Raw genomic sequence first — 25,245 nt, 5'->3', positions numbered from 1 at the left:
AGCCCTCACTGAGTTAGACCCAAACTCTTTCTGTTTTACCACAAGTTGATGTGCCGCATTAAAGAGGAACAAAATAAATCAAAAATTCAAAATGTCAACCAGTCCCTTTATGGTAAATGGCCTTTCTATAATGGCTGATAAAGACAGACATCCTAAGTGGTTTTAATGTCAGCTCCTCTCTCCGTCTCTGTCCGTCTGTCTCCGTTTCTGTCTGTCTCTCTCTCTCTCGTGCTCCACCAGTGGGTCAGGACCTAAAATGGGTCACAGGCCTATGTTTAATAGATCCCCATACGACCACATTAGTGATATGCCTCAGCCCGGGTCCCATGATGAGAGGCTAAATGTTTCATTTGGGTCCCAGGCTGAAAAGGTTTAAGAGTCCTGGTCCTAAATGATAGCTATAGACCTCGAGCTCAGCGGCGGCCTGTGAGGGGACAGCGAGTCCTTGGCCTTCACTCTGAGTCTCACCCTGGCACGGCGAAGGGGTCTGTCCACAGCTGATAAGTGGTTTTAATGTGATCTCCTCTCTCCTTCTTCTTCTTTGCTCCCTCTCTCCTCTCTGCCTCCACATTCCTCTCTGCCTCCTCACATCGCCCTTATTCATTCTGTTTAACCCCTCGCTACCCCCTCATCCCTGTCTGTCCTAGATGATGGCTTGGCTCCAGCTGTGGACTACGGGGTTTATGGCCGTTACGGCCTTGTTCGTCTCCCTCGCCGTCGCCGAAGACCTTCCTGTGGTGGAAGCGGAGCAGCGAGGCCTCGTCGATATTGTGAAGAAGGAGACCCATCCTGTCCTGTTCAGGCAGAAGAGAGAGTGGATCTGGAACTCTCTCTACGTGGAAGAGGAGAAACCTGCGCCCATCGCCTACAAGATAGGACAGGTATGGAAGCTCATGTTTCTGCTCTACTTCCCGGGCCCTGCTTCTATACAGTTTAGTCTTTAAACGATCAGTAATCTACTTGCCATGGCAAATGTGTATTTTTGTCTCTTCCATTCAGTTTTAATGCTGCAGCATGCCAAGAATCTGGGGCATTAACTTGTTGCGGATCAACTCTTTGATGAATATTTGAGTGGTTTTGCTGGAATACTCAGTTTATTTGTAGAAGATTTGCTGGAAGGTTGTTGATTTGAGTGCTTACTCCAGCTGGGTGAGAAACTACGAGACAGTCAACCGTCTTTCCTTGTTTCTTCTTTTTCTGTCACAGCTGAAGTCGAGCCAGCGAGCGGAGGTGAAGAACTTTAAAATATCAGGCGAAGGAGCAAACACCATCTTCACCGTGGATCGCAAAGGAGACCTGTTCGTCACCAGATCTCTGGACAGAGAGGAGAAGAGCTCGTACCATTTGACCGCCACCATGTTTGATGGGAACAACCAGCTGATAGAGGATTCTGGAGACTTTGTCGTCCAGGTGACGGATATCAATGACAACACTCCAGTTTTCCCAAGAACATATAATGGATCCATCATGGAGAGGTCTACCATAGGTGAGTAGAGTTACCGTCTAAAAAATAGATCATCATCAGGTGACAGCAGGTTGAAAGGTTGTGCTCAGTTTTAGTTTTTCAGTGTGTGATGGAATGAGTCAACTACAAGGCTCAGCAATCTTTACTATCAAAAGAGACAATTTAGGCAACAAAAAAATAATCTGTCTGGAGCCGCAAAACATCTGATTATTGTGATGAAGGTAACACAGTTTATAGTCTAAGTATATAGTATATAAGTCTAATGCAGTGAGGGCCAAAGACCAGATGTACTGCGGAGTATTAGGGCCACATTGAGGGAAAAAACATCTGAGATTTACAGAATAAAGTCAGAATATTACGAGAACAAAGTCATAAATTTACGAGAAAAAAAGTCATAATATAACGAGAATAAAGTCATAACTTTATGAGAAAAAAGTCGTAATATTACGATAATAAAGTCATAACTTTACTAGAAAAAAAGAAAATAACATTTAAAATTACTACTTTGCGTGCAATAAGAACGCCGTTCTAGCTTTTGGCGTGTCATGTGAACGCCATGTAGTCTGTATTGACTGCAATGGAAAAGCATCCATGTAAATATGCTACGCTCGGAGCTAGTGACGTAGACTAAAAAGGGAGAGAGAGACTGCTGGTGGTGGGTGAGGACACAGGACTTTGTGAAGTGTTGTGGAGTTATTCTGAAGTTACATTAGTGACGTTTCTGACGTGACTTCCGTTACGTTGTTTCTGTCCGTATTTTACTAGGTACCCGTACTTTAAGTTTTTCTTAAAACTAAGCGAGTGGGTTTTGTTGCCTAAACTTAACTGCATTACCGTAGTTTTGTTGCATATAGTGTAAACTTATAGTGTAAAAAGTAATCGTTGACTTAACGTTTTTTTATGTAATGTTACGTAAGAAAGTCTGCTTAGGGCGATTGTTATTATACCATGACCTTTTTTTCCAACCATAACCAAGTAGTTTTGTTGCCTAAATCAACCAATCGTTTCACAACTTTAATAATGTGTAATAGTGCCTTTCTGCAAGTGTGACACCAGGCTGATATGAAACATATTTTCAGTTCAGACACTTCGACATTCAACGTATCCCGTGGTTTGCATTATTTCCCCTGGCAACAGGCTTGTGCGTTCCAACCAGTCTAAACCCGTTGCAGACCATGTTGCAACACCATAAATGAAGCAAACTCTTGCAGGAAAAAAAGTTCATATTGCTGCGAGTATTTGACATTTACCATCCAGTGATAATTTAGATTAAAAATAGACCGTACTGTGAAAAGTCTGGGAGAACAACATAATGTCAACACCTGTCACAATCATTAGCACATTCTTCTGTGACAAGGAGGCACACTGGCGACTCGAATAACACAACCTTAGCACATAATCCCCATGTGTTAATCAGTTAGAAAGTGTTCAGTACAAGAACATTCGGGTTGGACAGCATGGTGCCTTATTGTATATTTTTACATTCATGTTCTTCATCTAGGAACTAAAGTAGTGGAGGTGAGGGCAACCGATGCCGATGATGCCAGCACCGCTAACGGAGAGCTCAGGTACTCTTTGAACCAAGACAGAGACCTTTCTGCCTTCCAGATCGACAGCATCACAGGTAGGCTCGCTGCTCTGATCTCCAACATGATCCTTATCCTGCAGCAACACTGTCTTTTTTTGATTCTTCTTTAACAAGTCAATGAAGCTATTTTTACTTGAATATGAGTCAGAGCTGACCTCAAAGATAACACCCTCTCCGTCTGTCCGTCTCTCTCACTGTCTCTCTGCAGGTGTGATCAGCTGCAAGACAAGCACTCTGGACCGCGAAACCAAGAGTCAGTATGTAGTGGTGGTTAAAGCTCAGGACATGAGAGGAATGGCCTCAGGCAGCACATCCACCACCACTGTTAACATCACCGTCACCGACACCAACGATAACATTGCTTCCTTCACCCGAAGTAAGGAAATCTTGTTTTTAAAATCAGGGTTATTCATACGAACATATTTACTGCAGCTGTCTTATATTCACACGGATCGTCTGTTTTCTGTCTGCAGAGACGTACGAGCTGCACGTTCCAGAGGACCACAAGCTGAATGAGAAGATAGGCACTCTGGAGTTGGAGGACAGAGATCAGATTCAGAACAAAGAGCCGATCTTCATCATTCCAAATGAAAACAACAAAGTGTTCACTGTTGAACTCAGCAGCCCCAACAAGGACGGCAACCTCATGCTCAAACAGGTAGGAGGCTCACGTGGCAACGTTATCCAACCACAGACGATATCTCAAGGCTAGAAGTCTTTTTTCCCCTGAATTTATAAATCAGCCATGGCATTCCTAGTTTGGTGAGTCAAGCTGATTTTCTAGAAGAAATACTGACTCATTTGGATTTTTAACTTTTTCACCTTTAGTGAATTTGCTGCCATGTTTGCTGTCTGCAATTTGTGTTTGAGTTGAACGGTGGTTCCCACAGCCCTTTTAGATAGTCAGCTAATCTCACATACTACTGGACCCATTGGGGTCTTAGTTGGTCATGTTTGTATTCATACTACTGCCACTTGAAATGGCAGAAACTGGACATTTCAGCCATTTATGTATTTTTTACTTTTAGCTTTTTGTTGGCTTTTTGCTGGTTTTCAACCCGATTTCATTGGAAGGCGTATAAATAGCAACACAATACAAGAACATGTCATGAGAACACCTTTTAGGCTTTTCGTGTGTCTGCAGTTTAGGTTTAGGCAACAAAACTCTTTAGTTAGGTTTTAGAAAAACATCCTGGTTCGGCTTAAAATAAGTACATTAACTACGTAAAATTTGTACAGAAACAACGTAACATAACTACGGAAAACACGTCACTAAAAATAACACGGAACAAATGTCTTGAACACCGGCCTCCTGCTTGAAAATCCTGCCGTTGTAGTATCCACCTTAAGCAGTCTCTCTCCCTTTTATTCTACGTCACTCTGAGCGTAGCATATTTACGCCGATGCGTTTACGTTGCAGTCGGTACAGAATACAATGCGTAAAAATGACTCGCCAAAAGCAAGAACGGCATTCTTATTGCACGCTAAATGCCTGGTGTAACTGCTGGTGGTTGAGACAATAAATGTTCTATAGATTAGCAATTTGTTATCCTATTTCTACTTTTTCAAATCTGAGCATACGGATGGAGGCCACAGTGACAGGATGTGACTGGATTTCCATGTCTTCAAGTATGTATTGATATTAGTGGTTTCTGGTTATGACTCGTGCCGCCACATGGCCACAAATTACATAAAAAAAATGAAAGTTGCAAAGTCAAATGTGAGGACAATGACGCGTAACACAGAATTCAAAGCCCTAAGTGGTGTCCTCCTCCTGGTGAGGAGAGCTATTCATGCCTGCAGGTTTACTTCACTGGGTTGTGCTCTTCAGATAAAGTATTTGGGACATCAGAGAGCTGGAAATGTATTCTAATGAAGTGAAATGAGCTCTGTAATAGCTTGGCCTGGAAATCGAATCGCACCACAATCTTCTCTCTGCTCAACTCGCCCCTTAGCTCTGTAGCACCCTCTCATCTTCCTCACCGGCTGTGTTTACATGTACGGAGTATAAGCCAGCTATCGGCCACACCGCGGTTAAGGTCTTATTCTTGTTAAGCTGTTTACACATGCCTTTGATACCCTGCGACTGAGTATCCCTGTTACCATGAATAATCCAGTTAACAGAATATTCCTGCCTACCTGTGGTGTCCCATCCACAGATAAAACAACATTTAACTGAACAGTAGGCTGTTGCTTATACAGGGGAAGGAAATGATAAGCAGAAATGTGACGGTAAGCAGCGCTCGCTGCCGTATATTTATTGACATGAAAGTCTCAGTTTGTGAAGACTTTGAAAGAGTGAAAGGAAGGAGGTATTTTCATGCATGGTAACATGTTTAACATGGAGGGGACATATGGCACTTTACTGTGTTTCTTAAATCCTAAAGTATGAGCTCAACCAGGTTGTTTCAGCTGAGTTGTGACATTTAGAGCCTTTTTACACCTGAACATCGACTCCTTGGTGAACAGACGCAGGTGTTAATGCACCGAGGATGAAGATAGGAGATGCATTTGAGCACATAAAAAAATGAAGTGCAAAATGCACTTTATTTTGTCCCCGGTCTAAAAATAAGTGGAAATATAAACTTCTGAGGAGGAATCAAAATATGACAGCCCGGTCGCACTAAATGGTGTATGAATGATACGATAATTCGTCATTTCATGTGCAATAAGAATAAGTTTCAACTCAACCCAGTCGCCAGGAAAAACGTTATTTCTGCAAAGCACAGATACGTTGAATGACGACGTTTCTGAAACGACGTTTCATATCAGCCTCGTATCACGCTCGCAGAAACGCACAATGCAACGAGGTTAACGTTGTGAAACGATTGGTTAAGTTTAGGCAACACAACTACTTGGTTAAGATTAGAAAAAAGATCATAGTTTGTGCTCAAATAATAATGTAACAACGCAAAACCACTATAGTTACAACTACAAGGTTGGGCTACTATGTTTGTGCAGTGAAAATGACACTGAACGTTGAGAACACGGGACGCATCGGACACAAACAGCGGTCTCCTGGATGAGAGAGATTTGTTTGTTGTTCTGAAGTGACGTCTTCTATACAGATGTTTGTGATGTATTTTCCATACTTCTGTTACGTTGTTTACATACATATTTTACTTGGTTTCCGTACTTATTTCAAGTCCAACCGTGATGTTTTATTCCTAAACCTAACTGTTGTGTGGGGTAAAAATGACACGCGAACAGAGGCTTAAATGCGCGCTTATGACGTGCAATGTCCTTGTAATGTCGTGCCATTTACACGCTTTCCCAAGCGATTGGATTGGATATGAAGTGTTTTTACTAAAGGCAAAGTTAGACATTAAAAACATTTTGTTAATGAGAGAAAGTGAGTGAGTTTATTGCATTTTGGTGAGAGAACGGAGACATTCAGGATTTACAGCTGCAACAGATCGAGACATAGAAATGAGACTTGGAGGTTAGTTGTGTAATCAGGATTCAAACTCTAAATATCTTAGAAGTCCAGTGGAGCAACTCTTTTAAATATTGTAACCTACAACTGAAAACACTGATCTGTTGACAGCATACTAATAAAACAATGTTTAGCGTGCAATAGGTAGGAGGAGTCCGTCTCTATCTTGCGGTTCTTAAACCTTTTTGGCCCTTTGGGGGTTCAGTTTGTCACCACAGGGATAAAATCATTTGAGCATATAAACCAGGATGAGAAGAGCTCATAATAGGTTGTCTATGTTCAAAATGAAATTAAATCCTAATCTAATTATTAATCTATAATTATACTCTATATCTATACTATACTTATCTATATTAATCTATGCTTACAGGCTCTGGACTACGAGACGATGAGCAGCTACACCTTCACCGTCCAGGTGCGAGAAAACCTGAAAAACCTGCGTTTTCCTGCCGACAACGTGAACAGCGCTGTCACCACAGCCCAGGTAAATATCACACACAGGTACATCTGTAGACTCTAAGCCTAACCCTCCACCCTCCAGGGGGTGTTAACACCTTCAGCTCTTCATTCATTTCCTACTAAAGCCATATTTAAATCTTTAATGTTGACCAAATGTCGCACAATTTACAAGCTGTCTTTCGACTGCTATCCGACAGGTAAACATCAAGGTGCTGGATGTAGACGAGGCGCCGCTCTTCTCTCAGCCCATCTACACGTTCACCGTGGTGGAAGAACGTATCGTGAGCAACATCGGAACGATCACGGCAAAAGATCCTGACAGAGCCCACAAGAGCATTCGGTAGGACGCTGTGCAGACGTCTAACAAGAACAAATAATGCTGCTAATCCGGCACACTCATCTCTGATTGCTTTCTCTCGTTTCAGGTACTCCATCTTAGACAAGGACTGTCCGATCAGTATCAACCCGTTCACAGGTCAGCTGTCCACCCTGAGGATGCTGGACAGAGAGTTGGAGGCCACACACATGTTTCAAGTTAAAGCACAGGAGGAGCCAAGTGGTACGTCACGCACACACACACACACACACACACACACACACACACGTTTATTAATCCTGTTTCCTTTAAACAATAGAACCTCAGATGAATAACTGAAACCATGTGTTTTCTAATAATGTGCATACAGAGAGGGAGTTAGAAAAGGCCAACAAAGACAGCGTGTTCTCTTCTCGTTGTTCACTGAGCAGCTCCTCTGGATTTATTGAAGGATGGGAGTGTAACACATTTTATAGATTTAACACGTTGCCTCAACACCTGGTCGACCCACACGGGAAGGAGAGAGTATAAGCAGGAAAATCACATTAGCGGGCTCTCTTTGTTCGCTCGCAGCTTCCCAACCAAACTATATATTTTTAGACCGGCGGTGAATGAAATCCAGAGATCTATTTTGGTGGCTTGTCACCATGTTTAAGGAACACAATGGTCCCCCGAGCTTGACAAGGTCCTCGATATACAGTACATGTACTGTACTAAAGATAGTTTCAAAAATCTCAGTACAAGAGGAACGAACACATTTATCAAAAGATGAATATTCAAAACATCAAAATAAGTGTAAAAGCTGCTTTAATGTGACGAAGAAACGGCCGAAGAAAAGCTCACAAATAGAAATACTTTCAGGGACTTGACCTTAATCAGTTCCACACACACCTGATCAGTATCACGGCTGATCGCTGTCATATCTACGTCCTTAAGTTAAAGTACAAACAAGCTGAGTAAAGCTGAGAAAAATAAGAAATTAAGGAAGCAAAAATGCAAAAAAAAATAATGCTTCTGATCTGGATTTCTGAATATTTACAAAAAGAAAAAGAAATTGAGAAAATGGACAACCAGCAAAATAAAACAATGAATAATTGACTATTTGAAGTGTAATTGTTTTCTCCTGTTGGCACACCTGTGTCCCACAATCTCTGTTTTAACAGGAGGATTTATTTCCCGTCAACATTCAATCAAACTTTATTTATATAGCACCTTTCAAACAAGTCAAATGCAGTTCAAAGTGCTGGACAGACGATTGACAAAAATATAGAGTGTTAAAAATGGATTTAGAGACTAATGCACCGAAACAAGCAATATAAAAGTCCACTGAATAAGAAAGCAATAAGAGATGGGTATTAAAGATAATAAAAGATAAATAAAATACAACGAAATAAAAATAAATAAATAAAAAATTATGAAACTACACAAAATAAGCAGATTGTATTCAAATAACAATTTTTTTTATAAAATAAAATAGAATAAAAGAGATAATATTGATCAGCAACAAAATGTTTATTAAATAAAATACATTGAAATAAACACTATAATGATGATAAATAAAATAAGTATTAAAAATAAAAATGATACAGTTTTAAAACTATAAAACGCTACATAAAAGCCAGACTAAATAAATGGGTTTTTAGTTTACGTTTAAAAATATGAATATGTTCAGCTCCTCTCAGTTCCTCTGGAAGGTTGTTCCAGCGGCTGAAAGCAGCATCCCCAGATGTTTTTGTTCTGCTTGGTGGAACAACTCAAAGAGAAGAGCCGGAGGATCTGAGGGGCCTCAATGGTTCATAAACCAAAAGCATTTCTGCACTTCTACATTGAGTTCCACATATGTGTTAAATAAGATTACAGTGCATCATAAGATGTACATGAAAGTATTTTATTTGATCCGCCAGCATACAGTACGTTTTGCTCTGAAGAATCCCTGCAGGCAGAAATGTCGCTGAAATGTCCTTTTGACTATTTTCATCATTTTGTCTTTTGACTGTCATTGTCAGCACACTGTGACGTTAAGACAAGATCAGTCAGTGCTACAGTACTAAATTACAACATTAGCTCCTGCAGCAAACATCCATCACTACACACACTAAGCATGGGACGATATGAACATGTCATGTTGTGATCATCTGGACAAAATAATAGTGATTCACTATATTATTATCCCAATAATCAATCAATCAAAATATTCCTAAAACTCCTCAAATGGCACTAAAACATACTGGAATCAGCTTACGTTACATTTTGTTAAGAAACTAAATATTTAACATAAATTACATCACAAATAGGACACACATCTTTTTGTAGTGAATATCTTTTTTAGCGAAAAACAAACAATAGAACAATCTTAAATAAAGAAATCCTAAATCATAAGGTCTCCCCTGCATAAAAACACAAATAAATAAATAAACAAATAAATAAACAAATAAATAAATAAATAGCAACATTTTTTGAGTCTGTTCTTTTTTACATGATCATTTCTGTACTTTTAAATCAGGCTCTAGCGAGCTAGACAGTTTTTTCAGGTCACTTATGTGACACTGACGATATTCACGGTTATCAGGATAATGGAAATTCACCACCATCAAAAGATATCCGCACACTTAGATCTATGCAGGATTCCACTTTATTCCAAACTTTCGAGACAGGCTGGTAGAAACAACCAATCCCATTCCAATCATTGGCAGAATATGCAATGTTTTCTACCAGGTTATTTCTATCAGCCTGTCCATGGTTGAGTCACGTGCGCGTACATCTTTTCTATCATCTGATCGTGATCTGCTATAAACTCCTTGTATACGGTGACTCTGCAGGTAATCACGTGTTGCTGTCTCTGCTCTGCAGGTCTGGAGTCATTTGTGAAAGTTAACATTATAGTTCAGGACGTCAACGACAACAAGCCTGAACTGACTGTGGACGAGATCTTCGTCTGTGAGAACGACCCCACTAATACGGTAAGAAAGACGCAGCATTCATCACAGCGGGATTTCACCTGAATCCACCATTGTTAAAATAGATCGATATTTACAGATCTTATAGTCACTTAAAGGAACAGTGTGTAACATTTTAGGGGTGCTATTAGCAGAAATGGAATATAATATTAACAGCTATGTTTTCATTAGTGTATAATCACCTGAAACTAAGAATCATTGTGTTTTCATTAGCTTAGAATGAGCCCTTCATACGAGCAGGTCCTCTTCATGTTGCTCCACCATGTTTCTACAGTAGCCCAGAACGGACAAACCAAACACTGACTCTAGAGAGAGACTTTCAGGTTTTTACGTGAAGTCCACCGTAGTTGCAGTAACGAGAGCTACAGAGTGCAAAACCGTAGTACCGTCAGCCGCCGCCTGACTTCCGTTGCTTCTAAAGTGTTCGTTACGACAGTATTGAACTCCGGCGGCTCTTGTTACCGCAATCTTGGAAAGGGAGGAGTGAGCGGAGGGGTACTCAGTTGGTTGCAATCTACAACCACACCACTAGATGTCACCAAATGCTACACACTGTACCTTTAACTGTTTGCTGATTTATGCCTGATTAACTACCTGAGAATGTCATGTGATGAATGCTACACAGAATCTTTGAAAGATGGATGAATATAAAATGTCAACATGACTTAAACTCTTAAACAATATATGCTGTATACATTTAGACTGAATTGGGTATAAACAGAGTTTTGTGTCCAGGATGGATTAATTAGATTGTATTTTGTAATCTCTCCTCAGGTGATAGGAACCTTGCGAGCCACAGATAAAGACGACCAGCCGGCCTCCTTCATCTTTAGCCTGGCCAGTCAGAGCTCCAACTTCTCCATCAGAGACTACGGCAGTAAGTCTTTGTGTGTGCACCGAGCACATATTTACCTTTTTCTCGTCTCGTTGCTTGTTGCTCTAAACGGCGCTCGCGGGAAGCGCACTGGCCTCGGCACTTGTTGCTATGCAACCGCCGAAAACTCCATTTGAGGGGCTCAGTGCTTTGTTGCTGAAAGTTGAAATTATTTTAACTTCTCAAAGCATGCTTTGGTTCTCTCAGCCAGACGGGGGGATTTAGAGTGCCCGTCTGGGACCGTAAGTGCTGTCTAGAATGCACAATAGCAAATATTGAAAATAATGAGCGCAAGTGGCTCCATTGGACTTGCAGATGACTCTCTATGTATTCTAAACTCATCCCAGCTAAGGATGTTAAAGGAACATGCCACACGCAGGGCCGCTCTTGTGCATGAGAGGATGCTTATTTATGATTATGTGCATGTAATAGATTCTCAAAAAAGACACTTCAATCAGCAGCAGCAGCTGAAATGTAAAAGCTTTACTGGTTAAACATGGTGGCGCTATAGAGGATCAGTCAGGATACATCATGTGTGTATATAATGTGCCATCTGGTAGGTGTTGAAATATTTCACTGAATAATTGAATTGTGCTCAGGGCGGCAGATGAAACGTCTTTATGATTGATCTTCTGGGCACCGTTCATATCTGTGCCAAATTTCATGGCAATCTGTCCGAAAAATATAATTATTTCAGTACGAACCAAAAACGTTAGAATGACAGACAGACAGACTAACATTTTTATAATTTAATATACCATGGTATGGTTTTAATAAAATATTTAATCACAATTAATCATTTTTTATCTGTTTGAAAATGTACCTTAAAGGGAGATTTGTCAAGTATTTAATCCTCTTATCAACATGGGAGTGGGCAAATATGCCGCTATATGCAAATGTATGTATATATTTATTATTGTAAATCAATTAACAACACAAATCAATGACAGATATTGATCCAGAAACCCTCACAGGTACTGCATTTAGCATAAAACAATATGCTCCAATCATAACATGGCAAACTGCAGCCCAACAGGCAACAACAGCTGTCAGTGTGTCAGTGTGCTGACTTGACTATGACTTGCCCCAAACTGTATGTGATTATCATAAAGTGGGCATGTCTGTAAAGGGGAGACTCGTGGGTACCCATAGAACCCATTTACATTCACTGATCTGGAGGTCAGAGGTCCCCTTTGAAAATGGTCATGATGGAGCGTTATTTAACTTCCTTCTAGACAAGCGACATGGTTGGTACCGATGGATTCATCAGGTTTTATACATTCATATGATACCAGTATTTTAACTCTAGCTTTAAAACTGTGGCATTAAAACAAATTTGTGTTAATGCTTTATTGTTTCGTTAACTTTGACGCCCCCAGTAGTTCTATATTGTTCTATATTTCAGTTGTATTCACTCTTTGCCACAGTTAGCTCCGTACTCAAGATAAAACGAGAGCTCTCTGTTACCAAAGGATGATTCTAAATTCAAAGCAGCGTCTACAGTCGGTAGACCCGTTGCCATTTGAGAGTATAAATGTGTAGATATAAATATACAAGTTAGAAAATGTCAGCTCGAATAAAGAGACTGTGACTCCGACGGTGGTGTGAAACTCGACGGAGACATTCGCTTTGATCCAGACATTGATATTTAGGCAAAGGTTGGCGCTCCGTTACGTCAGCCTTATTTGGGTTATTCAGCTTAGGACACAAAATGGCACAAGTAAAACAGTTTTCATCATTTTTGATCATCACATGCGGGTTATAAAACATGAAAGCCAGAGGAAAAGTGTTACCAACTGTTCTAGTCAAATATTAAAAGTCTGAATAGATGAAAGCCTGAGGTAGTCAGATGAAAGATTTAGGTGAAGTGTTACTATTTAATTTAAGTGAAACTTGAAACGTACTGAAAGGAAGATAAACAGAGGCATGAACTCATCCATTTCCTCCCTGCTCGTGCCTGGAGGGGTTGACATGTTGAACCGATGGGGGGGAGAGGAAGAGGGAAAGATGGAGGAGAGCAAAAGGAAAGACAGATGAGGCAGAGGTGGAAGAAAAGATGAAAGGAGGCGAGACGGAGAGATCGGGATTAAGGGAGACGGGCGAAGTGAGACTGTGTTAAAATGAGGAGGAAAGGAGGTAGATATAAAGGAGAGGGAATCATAAAGAATGATAAACAAGAGAAGAGAATATATGAATGAGGAGAGAGTGCAGAATGAAGAATACTTAGTGAGGAGGAAGAAGAGAAAGAAAACAGGAAAGAGGAGGAGGAGAATAAACGAGGGGAGAGAAGGAATTGATGAAGGATAAATGGAGGAGAGATGACATCAGAAACATTAAAGGGACTCTATGTAAGAAAGAGAAATGATCACGCTACGTAGACGCGAGCGAGCATCGGTCAAAACAGTGAGGCGACACAGACGACGCTGTGATTGACAGCTAAAACCACAAATATCACTGTACTGTATATCTCACATGTTTGGCAGTAATGTTAGCTTACCTGTCCAATAGGGATTTTGCCAGCTCGGCAGGGCCGGCTTAAGGTTTAAAGATACAGTACGCCACACAGACGGTCGCCTTGAGGTAACTAATTAACACTGTTCACTCCTGTAAGTCTCGGTCTCACACTTTTTCATCTGCCCGGCTGCACTTGAACGCCACACTGTACCTGTGTGCACTGGGGGCCCGGGGTTAGTGGGCACGGTGCCGTGCACATCACAACAGACGGGTCAGGACGTAAGATTGCTAGACGGACTGATGTCAAGAGGTGCAGATATCGATTGTATTTTTCACATTTTATTTCTTCATAATGATCAGGTCCAAGCCTTGTGGTGCGCAGAAAGAAAGCCTCCGGGGCGCTCCAAATCTCAATTCCGTCTAGGGCACCAAAAGGGCTACAGCTGGCCCTGCAGCTCGGGCTCCGTTTTGATTCCCAAAACCAAACCAAGGTCCCTCCATGAAGCAAAGACCCGGCTGATGTTGATCCTAGTTTTCCCCCCGACATCGGTCACATTCCTGTTTTGCAAGACGGCTTCACTAGATGGAGTCTGAGTCGTGGTGGGGGCTGGTCGTTAGTTGGCGTTAGCGGACTCCATTTCTAAAACGTTAGCTATCGTTGCACACTGTTAGCCCTGTAGCGGAGCTGAAGACAGTAAAGGCACTCAGGAGCGTGCATGACGTCACACGTTAGATTTTACCGGAGAAACGACCCGCCAGCAGTCTACAGGCTGAAAGAGGAAACACAGAAAGTTGCAGAAGGTCTCTTTTTTTAGATTAGGTTATAGACTGTTCACAAAATGTTTATATGTGTAAAAACGTACATACTGTCCCTTTAAATGAAAGGGAGTAAAGGAAACGGGTAACAGGAGGGAAAGAGAAAATAAGAGGAAAGAAAGATAGTAGAGATATTGGGAAGTGAACGAGGACGAGCATGGAGGACAAAAAAGGACGAGAGAGGAGGTGGATGGTTGTTTGATAAGTGCTGGTTGTCAGTGTGAACCTCTGTTCTCCCCCGTGCCCCCCAAAAATCATCTGACAGCTCCTCACCTCACACCACTTACCACACATACACACAGACATGCAACAAGAGCTGCAAAGTGAAGGCTTTTAAAATATTTATCCACTACGGGCTCTTTAAAAGTTGCAGAAAACAAGCATGCTTTCATTACGGGATGCTGAGAGACACAATAGTCAGCTAGGCTGCAGAGCGAGGGGAAGCGACAGGACTCGGTGTTCAGACCGGGCGGCTACACCGAGCTCACTGCATTAATACCAGACAGACAACAGAGAGGAGGAGGAGGAGGAGGAGGAGGAGGAGAGGGAAACAAAGAGATGAAGGGCGACTAACGAGATGCAGGAGGAGAGAGATGGAGGGAACAAACAAAATATAGAGAGGACAGTGAGAAATAATACAGAAATCCAGAGAGACAAATTCAAACGTAGAAGGAGCAGGAGAGGGACGAGATGAAGGGAGGACAGGAGCTGTTTTCATCTTTAATTCAGTTAGTTAAGACTCCTTCTGTACTCACGTCCTCCCACACACACACACACACACACACACCTTCATGTTGTCTTGAAGACAACAATGGAGACTGGATCACAGTGACGTGGTTTTATATATTTGACTGTCAGACATGTTGAACTTTCATTAAATGGGTCAGACTCAGAATCTTGACATGCAGATAGTCTGAGAACAGGATTTGAGAGATCCAGCGGTGAACTCTTTGTGCCGTAGGCCACCGAGTTAACGAGCTCGCTGACTGGCAGTTGGCCTGTAAGGTTATTGTGGACGTGATTTTGACTGACTAGTATGTTTCCCAGCTGGCTAGCGTGTGGCTAGCGCGTCAGAATCTCAGGATGGATGAAATTGTCGAGCCAAGTGCATTACTCCTTTCACAAGACCGATATAACTTGTACTCAAAGTCCAATATGTGCAAATGTCAGCAACAGCCAGATTGTTTTTCCTTAAACGTGCCCTTAAACCTGCAAAGCTCTTCTGTATGTTTCTTTGTCTGAGAGTCGGAGTGTGTCTCGGTATGTTTGAGTGTTCGCAAAAGGTCTTTCCTGCCATTGTGTTAGTGACATTCCTCCAGCGGCGGGGTATTGTGGAGAAAGGCTCTCCCCGTCGTCTCAGCAGGAAACTTGTGCCTGCCGGTGAATTGACTAATGGTTGTATTGTTGGTCGGGCCTGCAGGGAAGACGTTGCTCTGTTCTGTTCAACGTGTTCGCTTCTCTTTAATTCGGCTTCTTTTTGTTGTTTGGTTTTGATTCCCTTCTGGTGCTCTGGGACTTTGAGCTCATTGTGTGTTTGATTCTTCTGACTTTCAAAACCTGACTGGCCACCAATTGACCACATTCAAATGATTAGAGGCCATGTCGTCATAACGTCTGTAAAGGAGATAACAGTACAGTGATGCATGTTTGGCCTCGTGTAGGCCACGATTTCAGGTTTTTAAGGTGCTGCTGCCATTATCTATAATCCTAACCGACTCAAATCCTAAATGCAGCGAACTGACAGATAATCACAAATGATCTGTCTGCCTTCATGTAACGACTCTGTTCTTCTTCTTCTTATATCTGTGGAACAGACGCCTGCAGTATAAATAGACTTTAAAGACTCTATATACAGAGCAGGTGAGCATTAGATCCGCTTTAGAGAGACAAAGTGATGAGTCAGACAAATCAGACATGGATTTTTTTGCAGAAAGGAAAGGTAAATTTATGTTGAAGGTGAAGCTGGTTGTCATTTCTGTAAACTCACGGTGTGTATATATTTATACGCTTCTTTCTTCAGACAGCACAGCAGACATCATGGTGAAACAGGGTCCGTTCAGCCTGGACGACCCCAAAGACTACAGCGTGGACGTGCGCATCAGTGACGGAGGGCAGCCCATCCAGAACAGCATCACCAAACTGGCAATCAAGGTCTGTGTGTGGTTTTGTACAGACTGTTCTCATTCACTCTCTGTACTTATACCTACGTAAAGTAATGTTAATTTGTATATAACCCACGTAGTTGTGAGGATGTGCATCTAAAGGTCCTGACACACCGAGCTGACCGTCGACCGTCGGACAGTTTGTCGCTGTCTGGAGCGTCTGTCAGCCTAGTTTCTGTGGTGTGTCCTGCACCGTCGGATCTAGTCTGCCCATGTCGGAGGTTTTTTGGGCTGATTCAGAATGTTGAATCGGCGGAGAAGCTTGTCAGTGAGAGAAATCACTCTGAATGGAAGATCAGCTTAAACGAATCAGTGCACGAGAAGAGAAACGGTCGTGAGGAAAGCAAGCCAACGAGTAAAGTCAAGAGGACAAAACACAGAAGGCTGTGAAAACGGTCGCTTTATTTCATGTTCGCATCATAACAACAGCTTGTGTATCCGCCGTCCTCGCTCCTCCTGTTTTCCTTTTTGAATGATGAATACAGACTACCGCCGCCTGCTGGTATGGAGAGTTATTTCCTCTCACGCAGGCGCAGGACGTACGTGCTAACTGGCCGTCGGCTGGAGTCTTTGCGGTGTGTTCAAATGAAACTTGTCGTGACGTGAGGCAACGTGAGGCGACGCAACCGTCGGCTTTCTTTGCCGCTAGTTCTCTGATATCGGGTTGGTGTGTCTGGGCCTTAAGGAAGTCAGGTGACGTAGCATAAAGAGCGACATAGTTGGTGTAGGAAGGAGGTCGCGGGACATTCACTGAGGAGTCCGCTGTTACTTCGTCCGACCGTTTGCTACGTAACTTGCATACTTAACAAACGCCACCTACGCAAGTTAACAAACGTAGTTATTTTACATAACAAAAGTTCTTATTTTAATCAAAACCACAATCTTTTCCTAAACCTAACCGGGTAATTTTGTTGCTTGTAACGCTCGTGTTGCTGGACATTCGTAGAAGAACGCACGAAAAATGAGGAATAACTTTTTGTAAGATATTGCGCGAACCGTTGTACGAGGTAAAGCACAGACTATTTTAAATGATTGCATGGCTGAATTGCAAAATGTATGTAAAACCACCAGTTTGAATACAGTATAACTCAGAATATCCAATAACATGCAGTATATAGTCTAGATGGACATACAGTAAATGAACCCTGCTTAATAGATCAGTTCATTTCACTAATTAAATGTGCTGTAGTAAATGTAGTTATTGTTTGTACCGTCTGTTGTAGTCGTGTCGGTGTGATGCCAGGCGGATTCCTACGCAGTGCAAAGCTGGCGCTCGGAGGATGGGAGTCAGTGTTCATGCCCTGATAGCCATTCTGCTCTGCATACTGACCATACTGGGTGAGTTCAACTCTCTTTACTTCCTCTCTTTCTTTCCTTTTTTATATCTCCATCTTTGGTGGAAACGCTCATTGCTGAGGTTTCCTGCACATCTGGTTCTCATCAGGGTGGAACTAAACTTTTCTTCTTGATATTATATTTCTTGCCTGAAGAACTTTTGTTTTTGGTGTCCATTTTTGTTTTTATCTTCAAACGCTCTAACAGTTCTACACATCAAAGTCTTCTCCAGGTGTAGGGGGGGGGGGTAACAAGGCATGTGTGAAAAAAGCCTTTTGTGACTCCAGAGGGAGCTGTGTTAAAGCTAATATATTGCCTCAAGTGATGTCACTTGAGTCGGCGTCAGTTGGGGCTAAAAGTTAGAGAGAAGTGAGCTCACCAGACCTCTTCATCTCTGCTCTTCATCTCTGCTCTTCATCTCTGCTCTTCATCTCTGCTAGATGCTCGAGGCTACATTAGCCAGTGATCAAGTTGCATTGTGGGTAATGTAGGCACCAGGTTTTGACAAGCAATAAGAATGCATGGAATAAGAAAGACAATCTCTCTGCCATGCTAATGGTACGTGTCCACAGCCTCCGTGCTTTCCACGCCCCCCATTCATTGTCTATGTAAGCAGCCGTATCGCAATGCATTCTGGTAGCGTGGCGTCGCGATTCGAGAGACTAGGCGTCACGACGCCCGCTCCTCATTTGCATAAAGTTGAGGGCTCGTCTACTTTATGCAAATCACAGGTGTCCGACGCGACTCGCCGCCTCTCCAAACTCCCGATAATCTTTTAAAATAAACGTTGTTGATCCAAATTAAAGACAGATTCATCAACTGCATGGATTATTTCTCGCCTTAAATGTTTTCAGAAACACATTTCAGTGAACTATTTACATGAAATAAGAGAAGAAAGTTTCCAAACAAGCCTCCATACTGGTTCCGGTTTGAAAGCTGGGAGCAGCAGCCAACGGCGGGAAAGCGTTCGTCCAATCAGGAGCCGAGTGCCTTGTTTCTAGGGACAGCACACCAAGCGTCCAATGTTGGGAAGCGTCGCGTCCCCTCGCAATAAAAAACGCCTCTGTGGACACGTACCTTAAATCAGTATTCCTGGTTTTACTGCATGTGACCAATTGGCCTCTGCATTTCTTTGCATGCTACATATCAGACTCTCTTAATACCTGCTGTGCTCTGCACTTTTCTGAACTTGCACCTGATGTCCTTTATTGATTTCCCAAATGATGCCTTTCATGATGTTTTTATGATGCTCATGCTTTATGTTATAATACGTGCTTTCATGTGCTTCTTGACCTTCTTTTGATATTCATTCTCTTTGTGCAAAGCAAATTCCCCTACAGCGGCTATAAAGGCTTCATTCTAGTTTATGTTATATATACATCATTCCCAGTGTCTGTGCATTTATACGACCTAAATGTCTCTGAAGAGTTGTGTTCACATCGAGTGATTTGGGGATTTTACATTTAGCATGTACAATGCCAAAGCATGAAATAGTGTGATGATCATATATAGCACAGTAAAACGTATGAATGTGGAAAACAGGGTGTTGGATGAGAGTGTACATAGTTCCATTTGACAACAGCCTGTCTGATAATCCTTCCACCAAAAAAGTGTTTTTTCAGTGTAAACCAGGGGGCTCCAACAAGTAGCTCGCTCGCTACCCGTGTCTGAGTAGCTCACTAAAGGCTACAAGAATATGGACATAAATTTGATAACACAAAGTCACATTATAAATCAGTTTAAATGTTTAAAATTCACAGACATCGCGCCCCCTTCTGACACAAAATGATTATTTGCCAATCAGCTGACAATTAAACAAGATGCGCTGCTTTCAAATCTCATGACATCAGCGACGCGGTAACATCAGGCGATGTTAGCAGACCAGCAGGAGTATACCAGATTTGACAATGATCGCAGAACATGGCCAAGCCTATATAAAGCAAAAAATATACTATTTTAAAGAGGAATGGGTGATGACAAGTGTGTGTGTCTCGTTTGCGGTACAAGCGTGTCAGTCTGTAAAAGATGTAACGTCGAGCGCCACTTCACTAAAGTCCTCTGCAACCATTTCACGGGACTTTCCGGCTGGTAGCAGTTTAGGAACGGAGAAGGTAAAAGAGCTGAAAACAATGCTTAAAAGACGACAGTCTCTGTTTACCAAACTGACGAAGAAGGCCAATGCTGCAGCAGAGGCTTCGGAGCACATCCTAACGAAACACAAAGCCCTTCACCTCTGGAGGGATTGTACTAGAAGCGATGACTGCGGTGGCTGAAATGTTATTAAAGGACCACGAAAGTAAGACAGAAAGTATGTCTGCTATTGGCGATGTACAACTTGGTGGCGCTATGAGGAGCTCTCGACCACTTTCATTTTGTCAAATTAGCTCTCAGAGAAAAAAAGGTTTGAGACCCCTGATGTTAACGTTACCAAACCACGACAATAATGCTGCAATGCAATGTTGCAATGCTCGTAGCAATAATAAATCAAATCAAAAACATTTTGCAGAACGATTTAAAATCATTAATCAGTTTGGCTTGTTAGCTGCAACAGCTGAGTGATTTAGAAGCTGAAAATTCCTCCTAAAAAGCAGCTGAAAGTCTTTTTCTGACCTCCACGGGTTTAATTTAATATCCACCTTCAGTGAGAAGGTGATGACCGTCCACGCTGTGTTTTTAAAACACTACTTCCATTTTATTTTCATCCTAAACTGTCGTAAACTCTTGACTTTATTCGATTTTTTTGTAGTTGGAAGTAGGAAATCTGTTGGAAGTAAACAAATCTGAGTCACAATCAAGTGTATTCTAAACAAGCAGGACAAATAAAACACAGCACTTCCTTGTTTAGGGTTTATCAGACACTAATATACAGGTTTTCATGAAATGTTCGTTGGCAGAGAGCAGGAAAACAGACATTTCTGAGGAAATGTTGATTATTGATGAATCAAAGTCTTGTTTGTCGTACAGTCTGTTAACAAACAGGTGCGAGCGAACCCTCTTAACCCCACAGAGGTTTATTCTCTGAGAGGAATTCATGACGGCATCAATGATGGATGCAGAACGCCTGCACGCTGTGTGATCGGGGGCGTGTGCGCACACACACTTGCCCTTGCTTTTGCGATAAATAATGTTGGTGTTTTGTGGGGAGCTTTCGCCCCTCCCTTTTGTTGTTGGTTTTATGAATAATGCAGCGACGGATGTGGAAATAATGCCTGCGGTTGTGAGCTCAATATTCTCTTTGATACCTTCGCCCCCTGCTCCCTCTTTTTTCTGGGGGAAAAAAAGAGACACTTGTCATGTTGGATGAGAGGCACGTCAGAGATAGTTGGCCAAACAAGAGGGATCTGGGATGAGAAGTGCCGAGGAAGAAAGGCGAAGAAGAACTTAAAGATAAAGAGGGACGGAGGCGGAGTGACAGATGGAAAAAAAACGTTATATCTCGACTTAGATACGGGAGGTGGAGAGGGGTGAAACAGTCAGACAGACGAGAGGCGAGTGAGACAGGGAACTGAGGTGGAATGAGTGACGGAGCGAGACAGAAGGAGGTTAAAGAAGAGAGATGGCGAAGAAGAGGAGGATTGTGGGAAAAGCAGCAGAAGAATAGGAGTGGTAATGAGGAGAGTTTATCAGCTCTTTAGGTGCCGTCTGCTTATCAAACACCGCCAAACACTCAACCTATTAACTATTAATACACTCCTTCACTATCACGCCTTTTCCCCTCTGTTTTTTCCTTCATCTCTCTCTTCCTCCTTCTCTCTTTCCCTCTGGGTCTCTCTCTCTTTCTCTTTATCAAACACCCCCCAACGCAGGCCAGATTAACTATTTAATGCACTTGTCATTATCTGCCAGGGCCCAAAGCAATTTACCGCGCTCCCCATTCACAGACACATTTTCTCACAAGAAGTCGGGTTTGACGGAAAAGAAAAATTTTCTCAGTCGTTTTTCTACAAAGAAAAAGGGCTTCTTCTTTTTTCTCTCCCTCTCTCTCTTTTCTCTCTCCCCTCTAAGTCTGATATCTCCAGAGCTTATTAAACTGCAGAGCATGTGTTGTAAAAGATTAATCTGTTGGTTTCCCAGGCAAACTTAAATTAGTCCCGCTCGCCCTCGACTAAAAGGCATGGCTAATGCTGCCCGTCCGCTGAGAGAGAAAGAGGTTCATATCGGGACCGAGGCTCGGGGCCTAATCTAATGTCAGACGGATCCTTCTGCTCCTCATCTGTCTCTTCTCTCTCTTGATTTCCTCAGACTCCACTTCTCCCATTTCTTCCACTTTCCTCCTTCCTTCAATCGTTGACGGCTCTCCTTATTTGTTTCTCTTCTCCTTTTTCCGACTTCCTTGTCCTCATTCCCTCATCTCTCTATGGCGTACGCAAGAACAAGAAGAACTTTTCTTTCTTTTACCCGACTTTCTTATCTTATTTCTGAACTCGGACAGTAAGTTTAGACAAAAGAAATGCAACAAAGGTTTTATAAAACTGCAGTTTGAAGCAGGTTTACTGTTTTCATATAACCTGTAAATAGTTTATGGCTCTGTTAGTGTCAACATCTCTTGTATTCCTTTGACCTTGTCTTTCAATGCATACATTATGATGATGACTGATGATTATGATTGGCCTATTATAGCGTTACGACCGCCCGCTGGTGGTTATTATTTTAAACATGTTTATAACTTTGCCTGTTAATGTAAAGGTTTAAAATTTACAGTCCTTGTTGCCCACACAGCCTCTTTTTAAATCAGCCAGGCGAGCTGCTTCTGATGAATGTCCAGTTCTGTTTTGTTACAGGAACATGCAATAATCAGTGTTCTCAAAAATCAAAGTCTACCTGTTGTCCAGTGTATTATATGTCCAGTTTTTCTATATATACACGGTTGTTCAATATCTGCTTTTGAGGTCTTTGTAGGTCTCAATAATCTTAAAGTATGTTCCCACCTTTGTGCAAGATCTTCAACATGTTCTCCACATTATACAACAAAATACATCATTAGTAACTGCACACAACGCACAGATATGAGCGTTTCCTGATCTACCGAGGTCATATAACAGAACATTACAAAAAGAAAATTGTTTTCAGATCCAACGCGATCTCATTCCTACCCGTCATTTCAACATTCACGATTCAAGAGTTTCATTTGTCACGTACTTATACAGGATGTGCAGTGAAATGCAAAGTGGCAGTGCTCACAAGATTGTGAAAACAACAACAACAACAACAACAACTACACAAGCATATTTAAAATGTAATACAAATTAAAGGGATATATTTATATTTAATATGTTGCCTTTTGAGTAGTATCTTGACACTGAAGGTTCACGCGTGGTTAGGGCTATAAAACGGTCACGGTTAGGTTTATGCAACAAAAATACTGAGTTAAGACCTTTACACACCGGGGGAGGGAGGGCTGGGGGGGGGGGGACAAATAAACACAAAAATGCGGAACATGCGAATATTTTATGTCTAGGGCTTTTATTGTGAAAGGTAGCCGCCTTTGTCAAGGTTGAAAGGAGTAATAGAGTTTGGTCGGTTTTGGTTTGGACTATGGAGCCTCTGAGTTTCATAAATATAGACGCAACTCAACCCGTTCCACACAACGTCGATGACTTTATTCGCGGTGCAACGGCTCGGAAAAATCGACCTTGTTCTGAAGAAAAGTTCAGTGTTCAAAAAAATATATTGGTGTGCAACTAAAAAACACCCCCGGTGTGTAAAGACTCTTAGGGCTAGAAAAACAAATTATGATTTTGCTCAAAATAAGTACGCCTGTAACGTAACATACGTCCTGTGTTTGTTCGACTCATCCACCACCTCTCCCGGTCTTAAACACTTTGTCCGCTGCCCTGCGGATAGGTTTATATTGGAGTTAGTTGAAAGGCCTGTGCGTCTCATTAAAGGGTCCCTTGTGCCTGGAAGTGAGACCAGACTGTCTGATCGAATGCTGCTGTGGTTCAGGTTTGGTTTAGGTGTAAACTAACTTGATTAGGGTTTGAGAAAGATCATGTTTCCGGTTAGAAACTAGTGTTGACTGTCAGAGGGAACAGGTCCAACTACCAAAACCTTCTTCCGCTGCGGATTTTGTGGCTACGCCGACATAATTCCTGCAGATGCTAGCGATTTCTTTCACTTTAACATAAACAGATGTCAGTGTTCATTTTCTAATGATTTTCTTTTCTTATCCTTACATTCTTGTCTTCCTTTCCTCTGTTTCCCCTCTTCACCCTCTTTTCTCAAGTTGTTTATTTCTTCATCATCTGCCAGGTCCAACTTTCCTTCCCTCTCCTTTCTCTCTCATCTCCCTTCACTTTGTTTTCTGAAACTCATTCCCGCTTCCCCTCTCTCGTATTTACTGAATCTCTCTTCCTGTTTCTTATTCGCTCCCCTCTCTTTTCGTCTCCTCTGTTTGTCTCTTGGCTGAGCAGATTCATCTGAGGTTTTCATGCTGGAGGCTCGAACGTCTCAGACACCTTAAACCAAACGCTGCTCATTTACTCCCCTCATCCTCGCTCTGTTTTCTAGTCTCAATCCCTCGTTAGCGTTCCACTTTCACTCACTTGTTTCTTGGCCCCATTCTTTTTTATGTTTCGGTTGTCGTGGCCTAATTTTCCTCTCATGTTTTTTAAAATTCATAGAAGTGTTGGTCCAGCAGGAACGATGGCAGGACGATCTGATAGTGGATGTCTTCAATTTTAACCAATAAATGCTCATTTCTTTAGGGGTTTTTAACACTTAAACTCTTTTACATATGGCCTACATACATTCATTTATTCTCATGTTCAGTTTTGTAAACCTCTGCCCCTTGTTGTCTATTATGAGCACATTATTTCAACATCTTGTGTGTGCTATTCTGCATGTTCTAAAATGAGCTTTGCTGTTGTTTTTCAGTCATAGTGATCCTGTTTGTGATGAGGAAACGCTACCAGAAGGATTCTCTGGCCAGTATGAAGAACAGCGGAGAGATTCACGAGCAGCTGGTCACGTACGATGAGGAGGGAGGAGGAGAGATGGACACTAATGGGTATGTAGATGAAGAAAAAAAACTACACTCTAATAAACCTTTAATCAGAAAACCTGAATATAACGGAAATACGCGACACGATTCATCAGACTCCTCATTGCATCTTGAGTTATAGTTGAAAAAAATGTAATACAACAAATATATTCATTTGATACCTTCCTTTTTATCGATGTACCTTTATTTTGCACTTGTTCACTCCATTACCGCTCCCCATCTGCAATATTTATTGTCTTTGCTGTATCTGTCAATTTGATGACCCAGTTCGCCCTAAAGAAATGATTAAAGTTTAATCTAATCTTATGCATGTTTTAAGAGTATTAAAACCATACATAATCCCTATACACTATCAATAATAACTGCACCATACTGCATGC

The 25,245-nt window shown here is 41.9% G+C and overlaps 1 protein-coding gene across 2 annotated transcripts in view; it reads left to right on the top strand.

Annotated features, from left to right (window-relative positions):
* The window catches only part of cdh5 (cadherin 5), a 44,762-nt gene that overhangs the window by 12,634 nt on the left and 6,883 nt on the right, over positions 1-25,245 (top strand). For both annotated transcript variants that reach the window (XM_037782251.1, XM_037782252.1), the window contains exons 2-14: positions 648-881; positions 1,207-1,486; positions 2,967-3,089; positions 3,262-3,429; positions 3,527-3,711; positions 6,860-6,973; positions 7,146-7,288; positions 7,374-7,507; positions 10,115-10,224; positions 10,996-11,098; positions 16,386-16,516; positions 17,751-17,865; positions 24,739-24,871. In XM_037782251.1, the coding sequence (XP_037638179.1) occupies positions 648-881; positions 1,207-1,486; positions 2,967-3,089; positions 3,262-3,429; positions 3,527-3,711; positions 6,860-6,973; positions 7,146-7,288; positions 7,374-7,507; positions 10,115-10,224; positions 10,996-11,098; positions 16,386-16,516; positions 17,751-17,865; positions 24,739-24,871 (1,973 nt within the window). The remainder of the gene's footprint in view (positions 1-647; positions 882-1,206; positions 1,487-2,966; positions 3,090-3,261; positions 3,430-3,526; positions 3,712-6,859; positions 6,974-7,145; positions 7,289-7,373; positions 7,508-10,114; positions 10,225-10,995; positions 11,099-16,385; positions 16,517-17,750; positions 17,866-24,738; positions 24,872-25,245) is intronic.

Source organism: Sebastes umbrosus, chromosome 10 (genome assembly GCF_015220745.1).
Source record: "Sebastes umbrosus isolate fSebUmb1 chromosome 10, fSebUmb1.pri, whole genome shotgun sequence".
Taxonomy (NCBI): Eukaryota; Metazoa; Chordata; class Actinopteri; order Perciformes; family Sebastidae; genus Sebastes; species Sebastes umbrosus.
The sequence above is the reverse complement of the archived record's forward strand: the minus strand, read 5'-3'. Positions and strand labels throughout refer to the sequence as shown.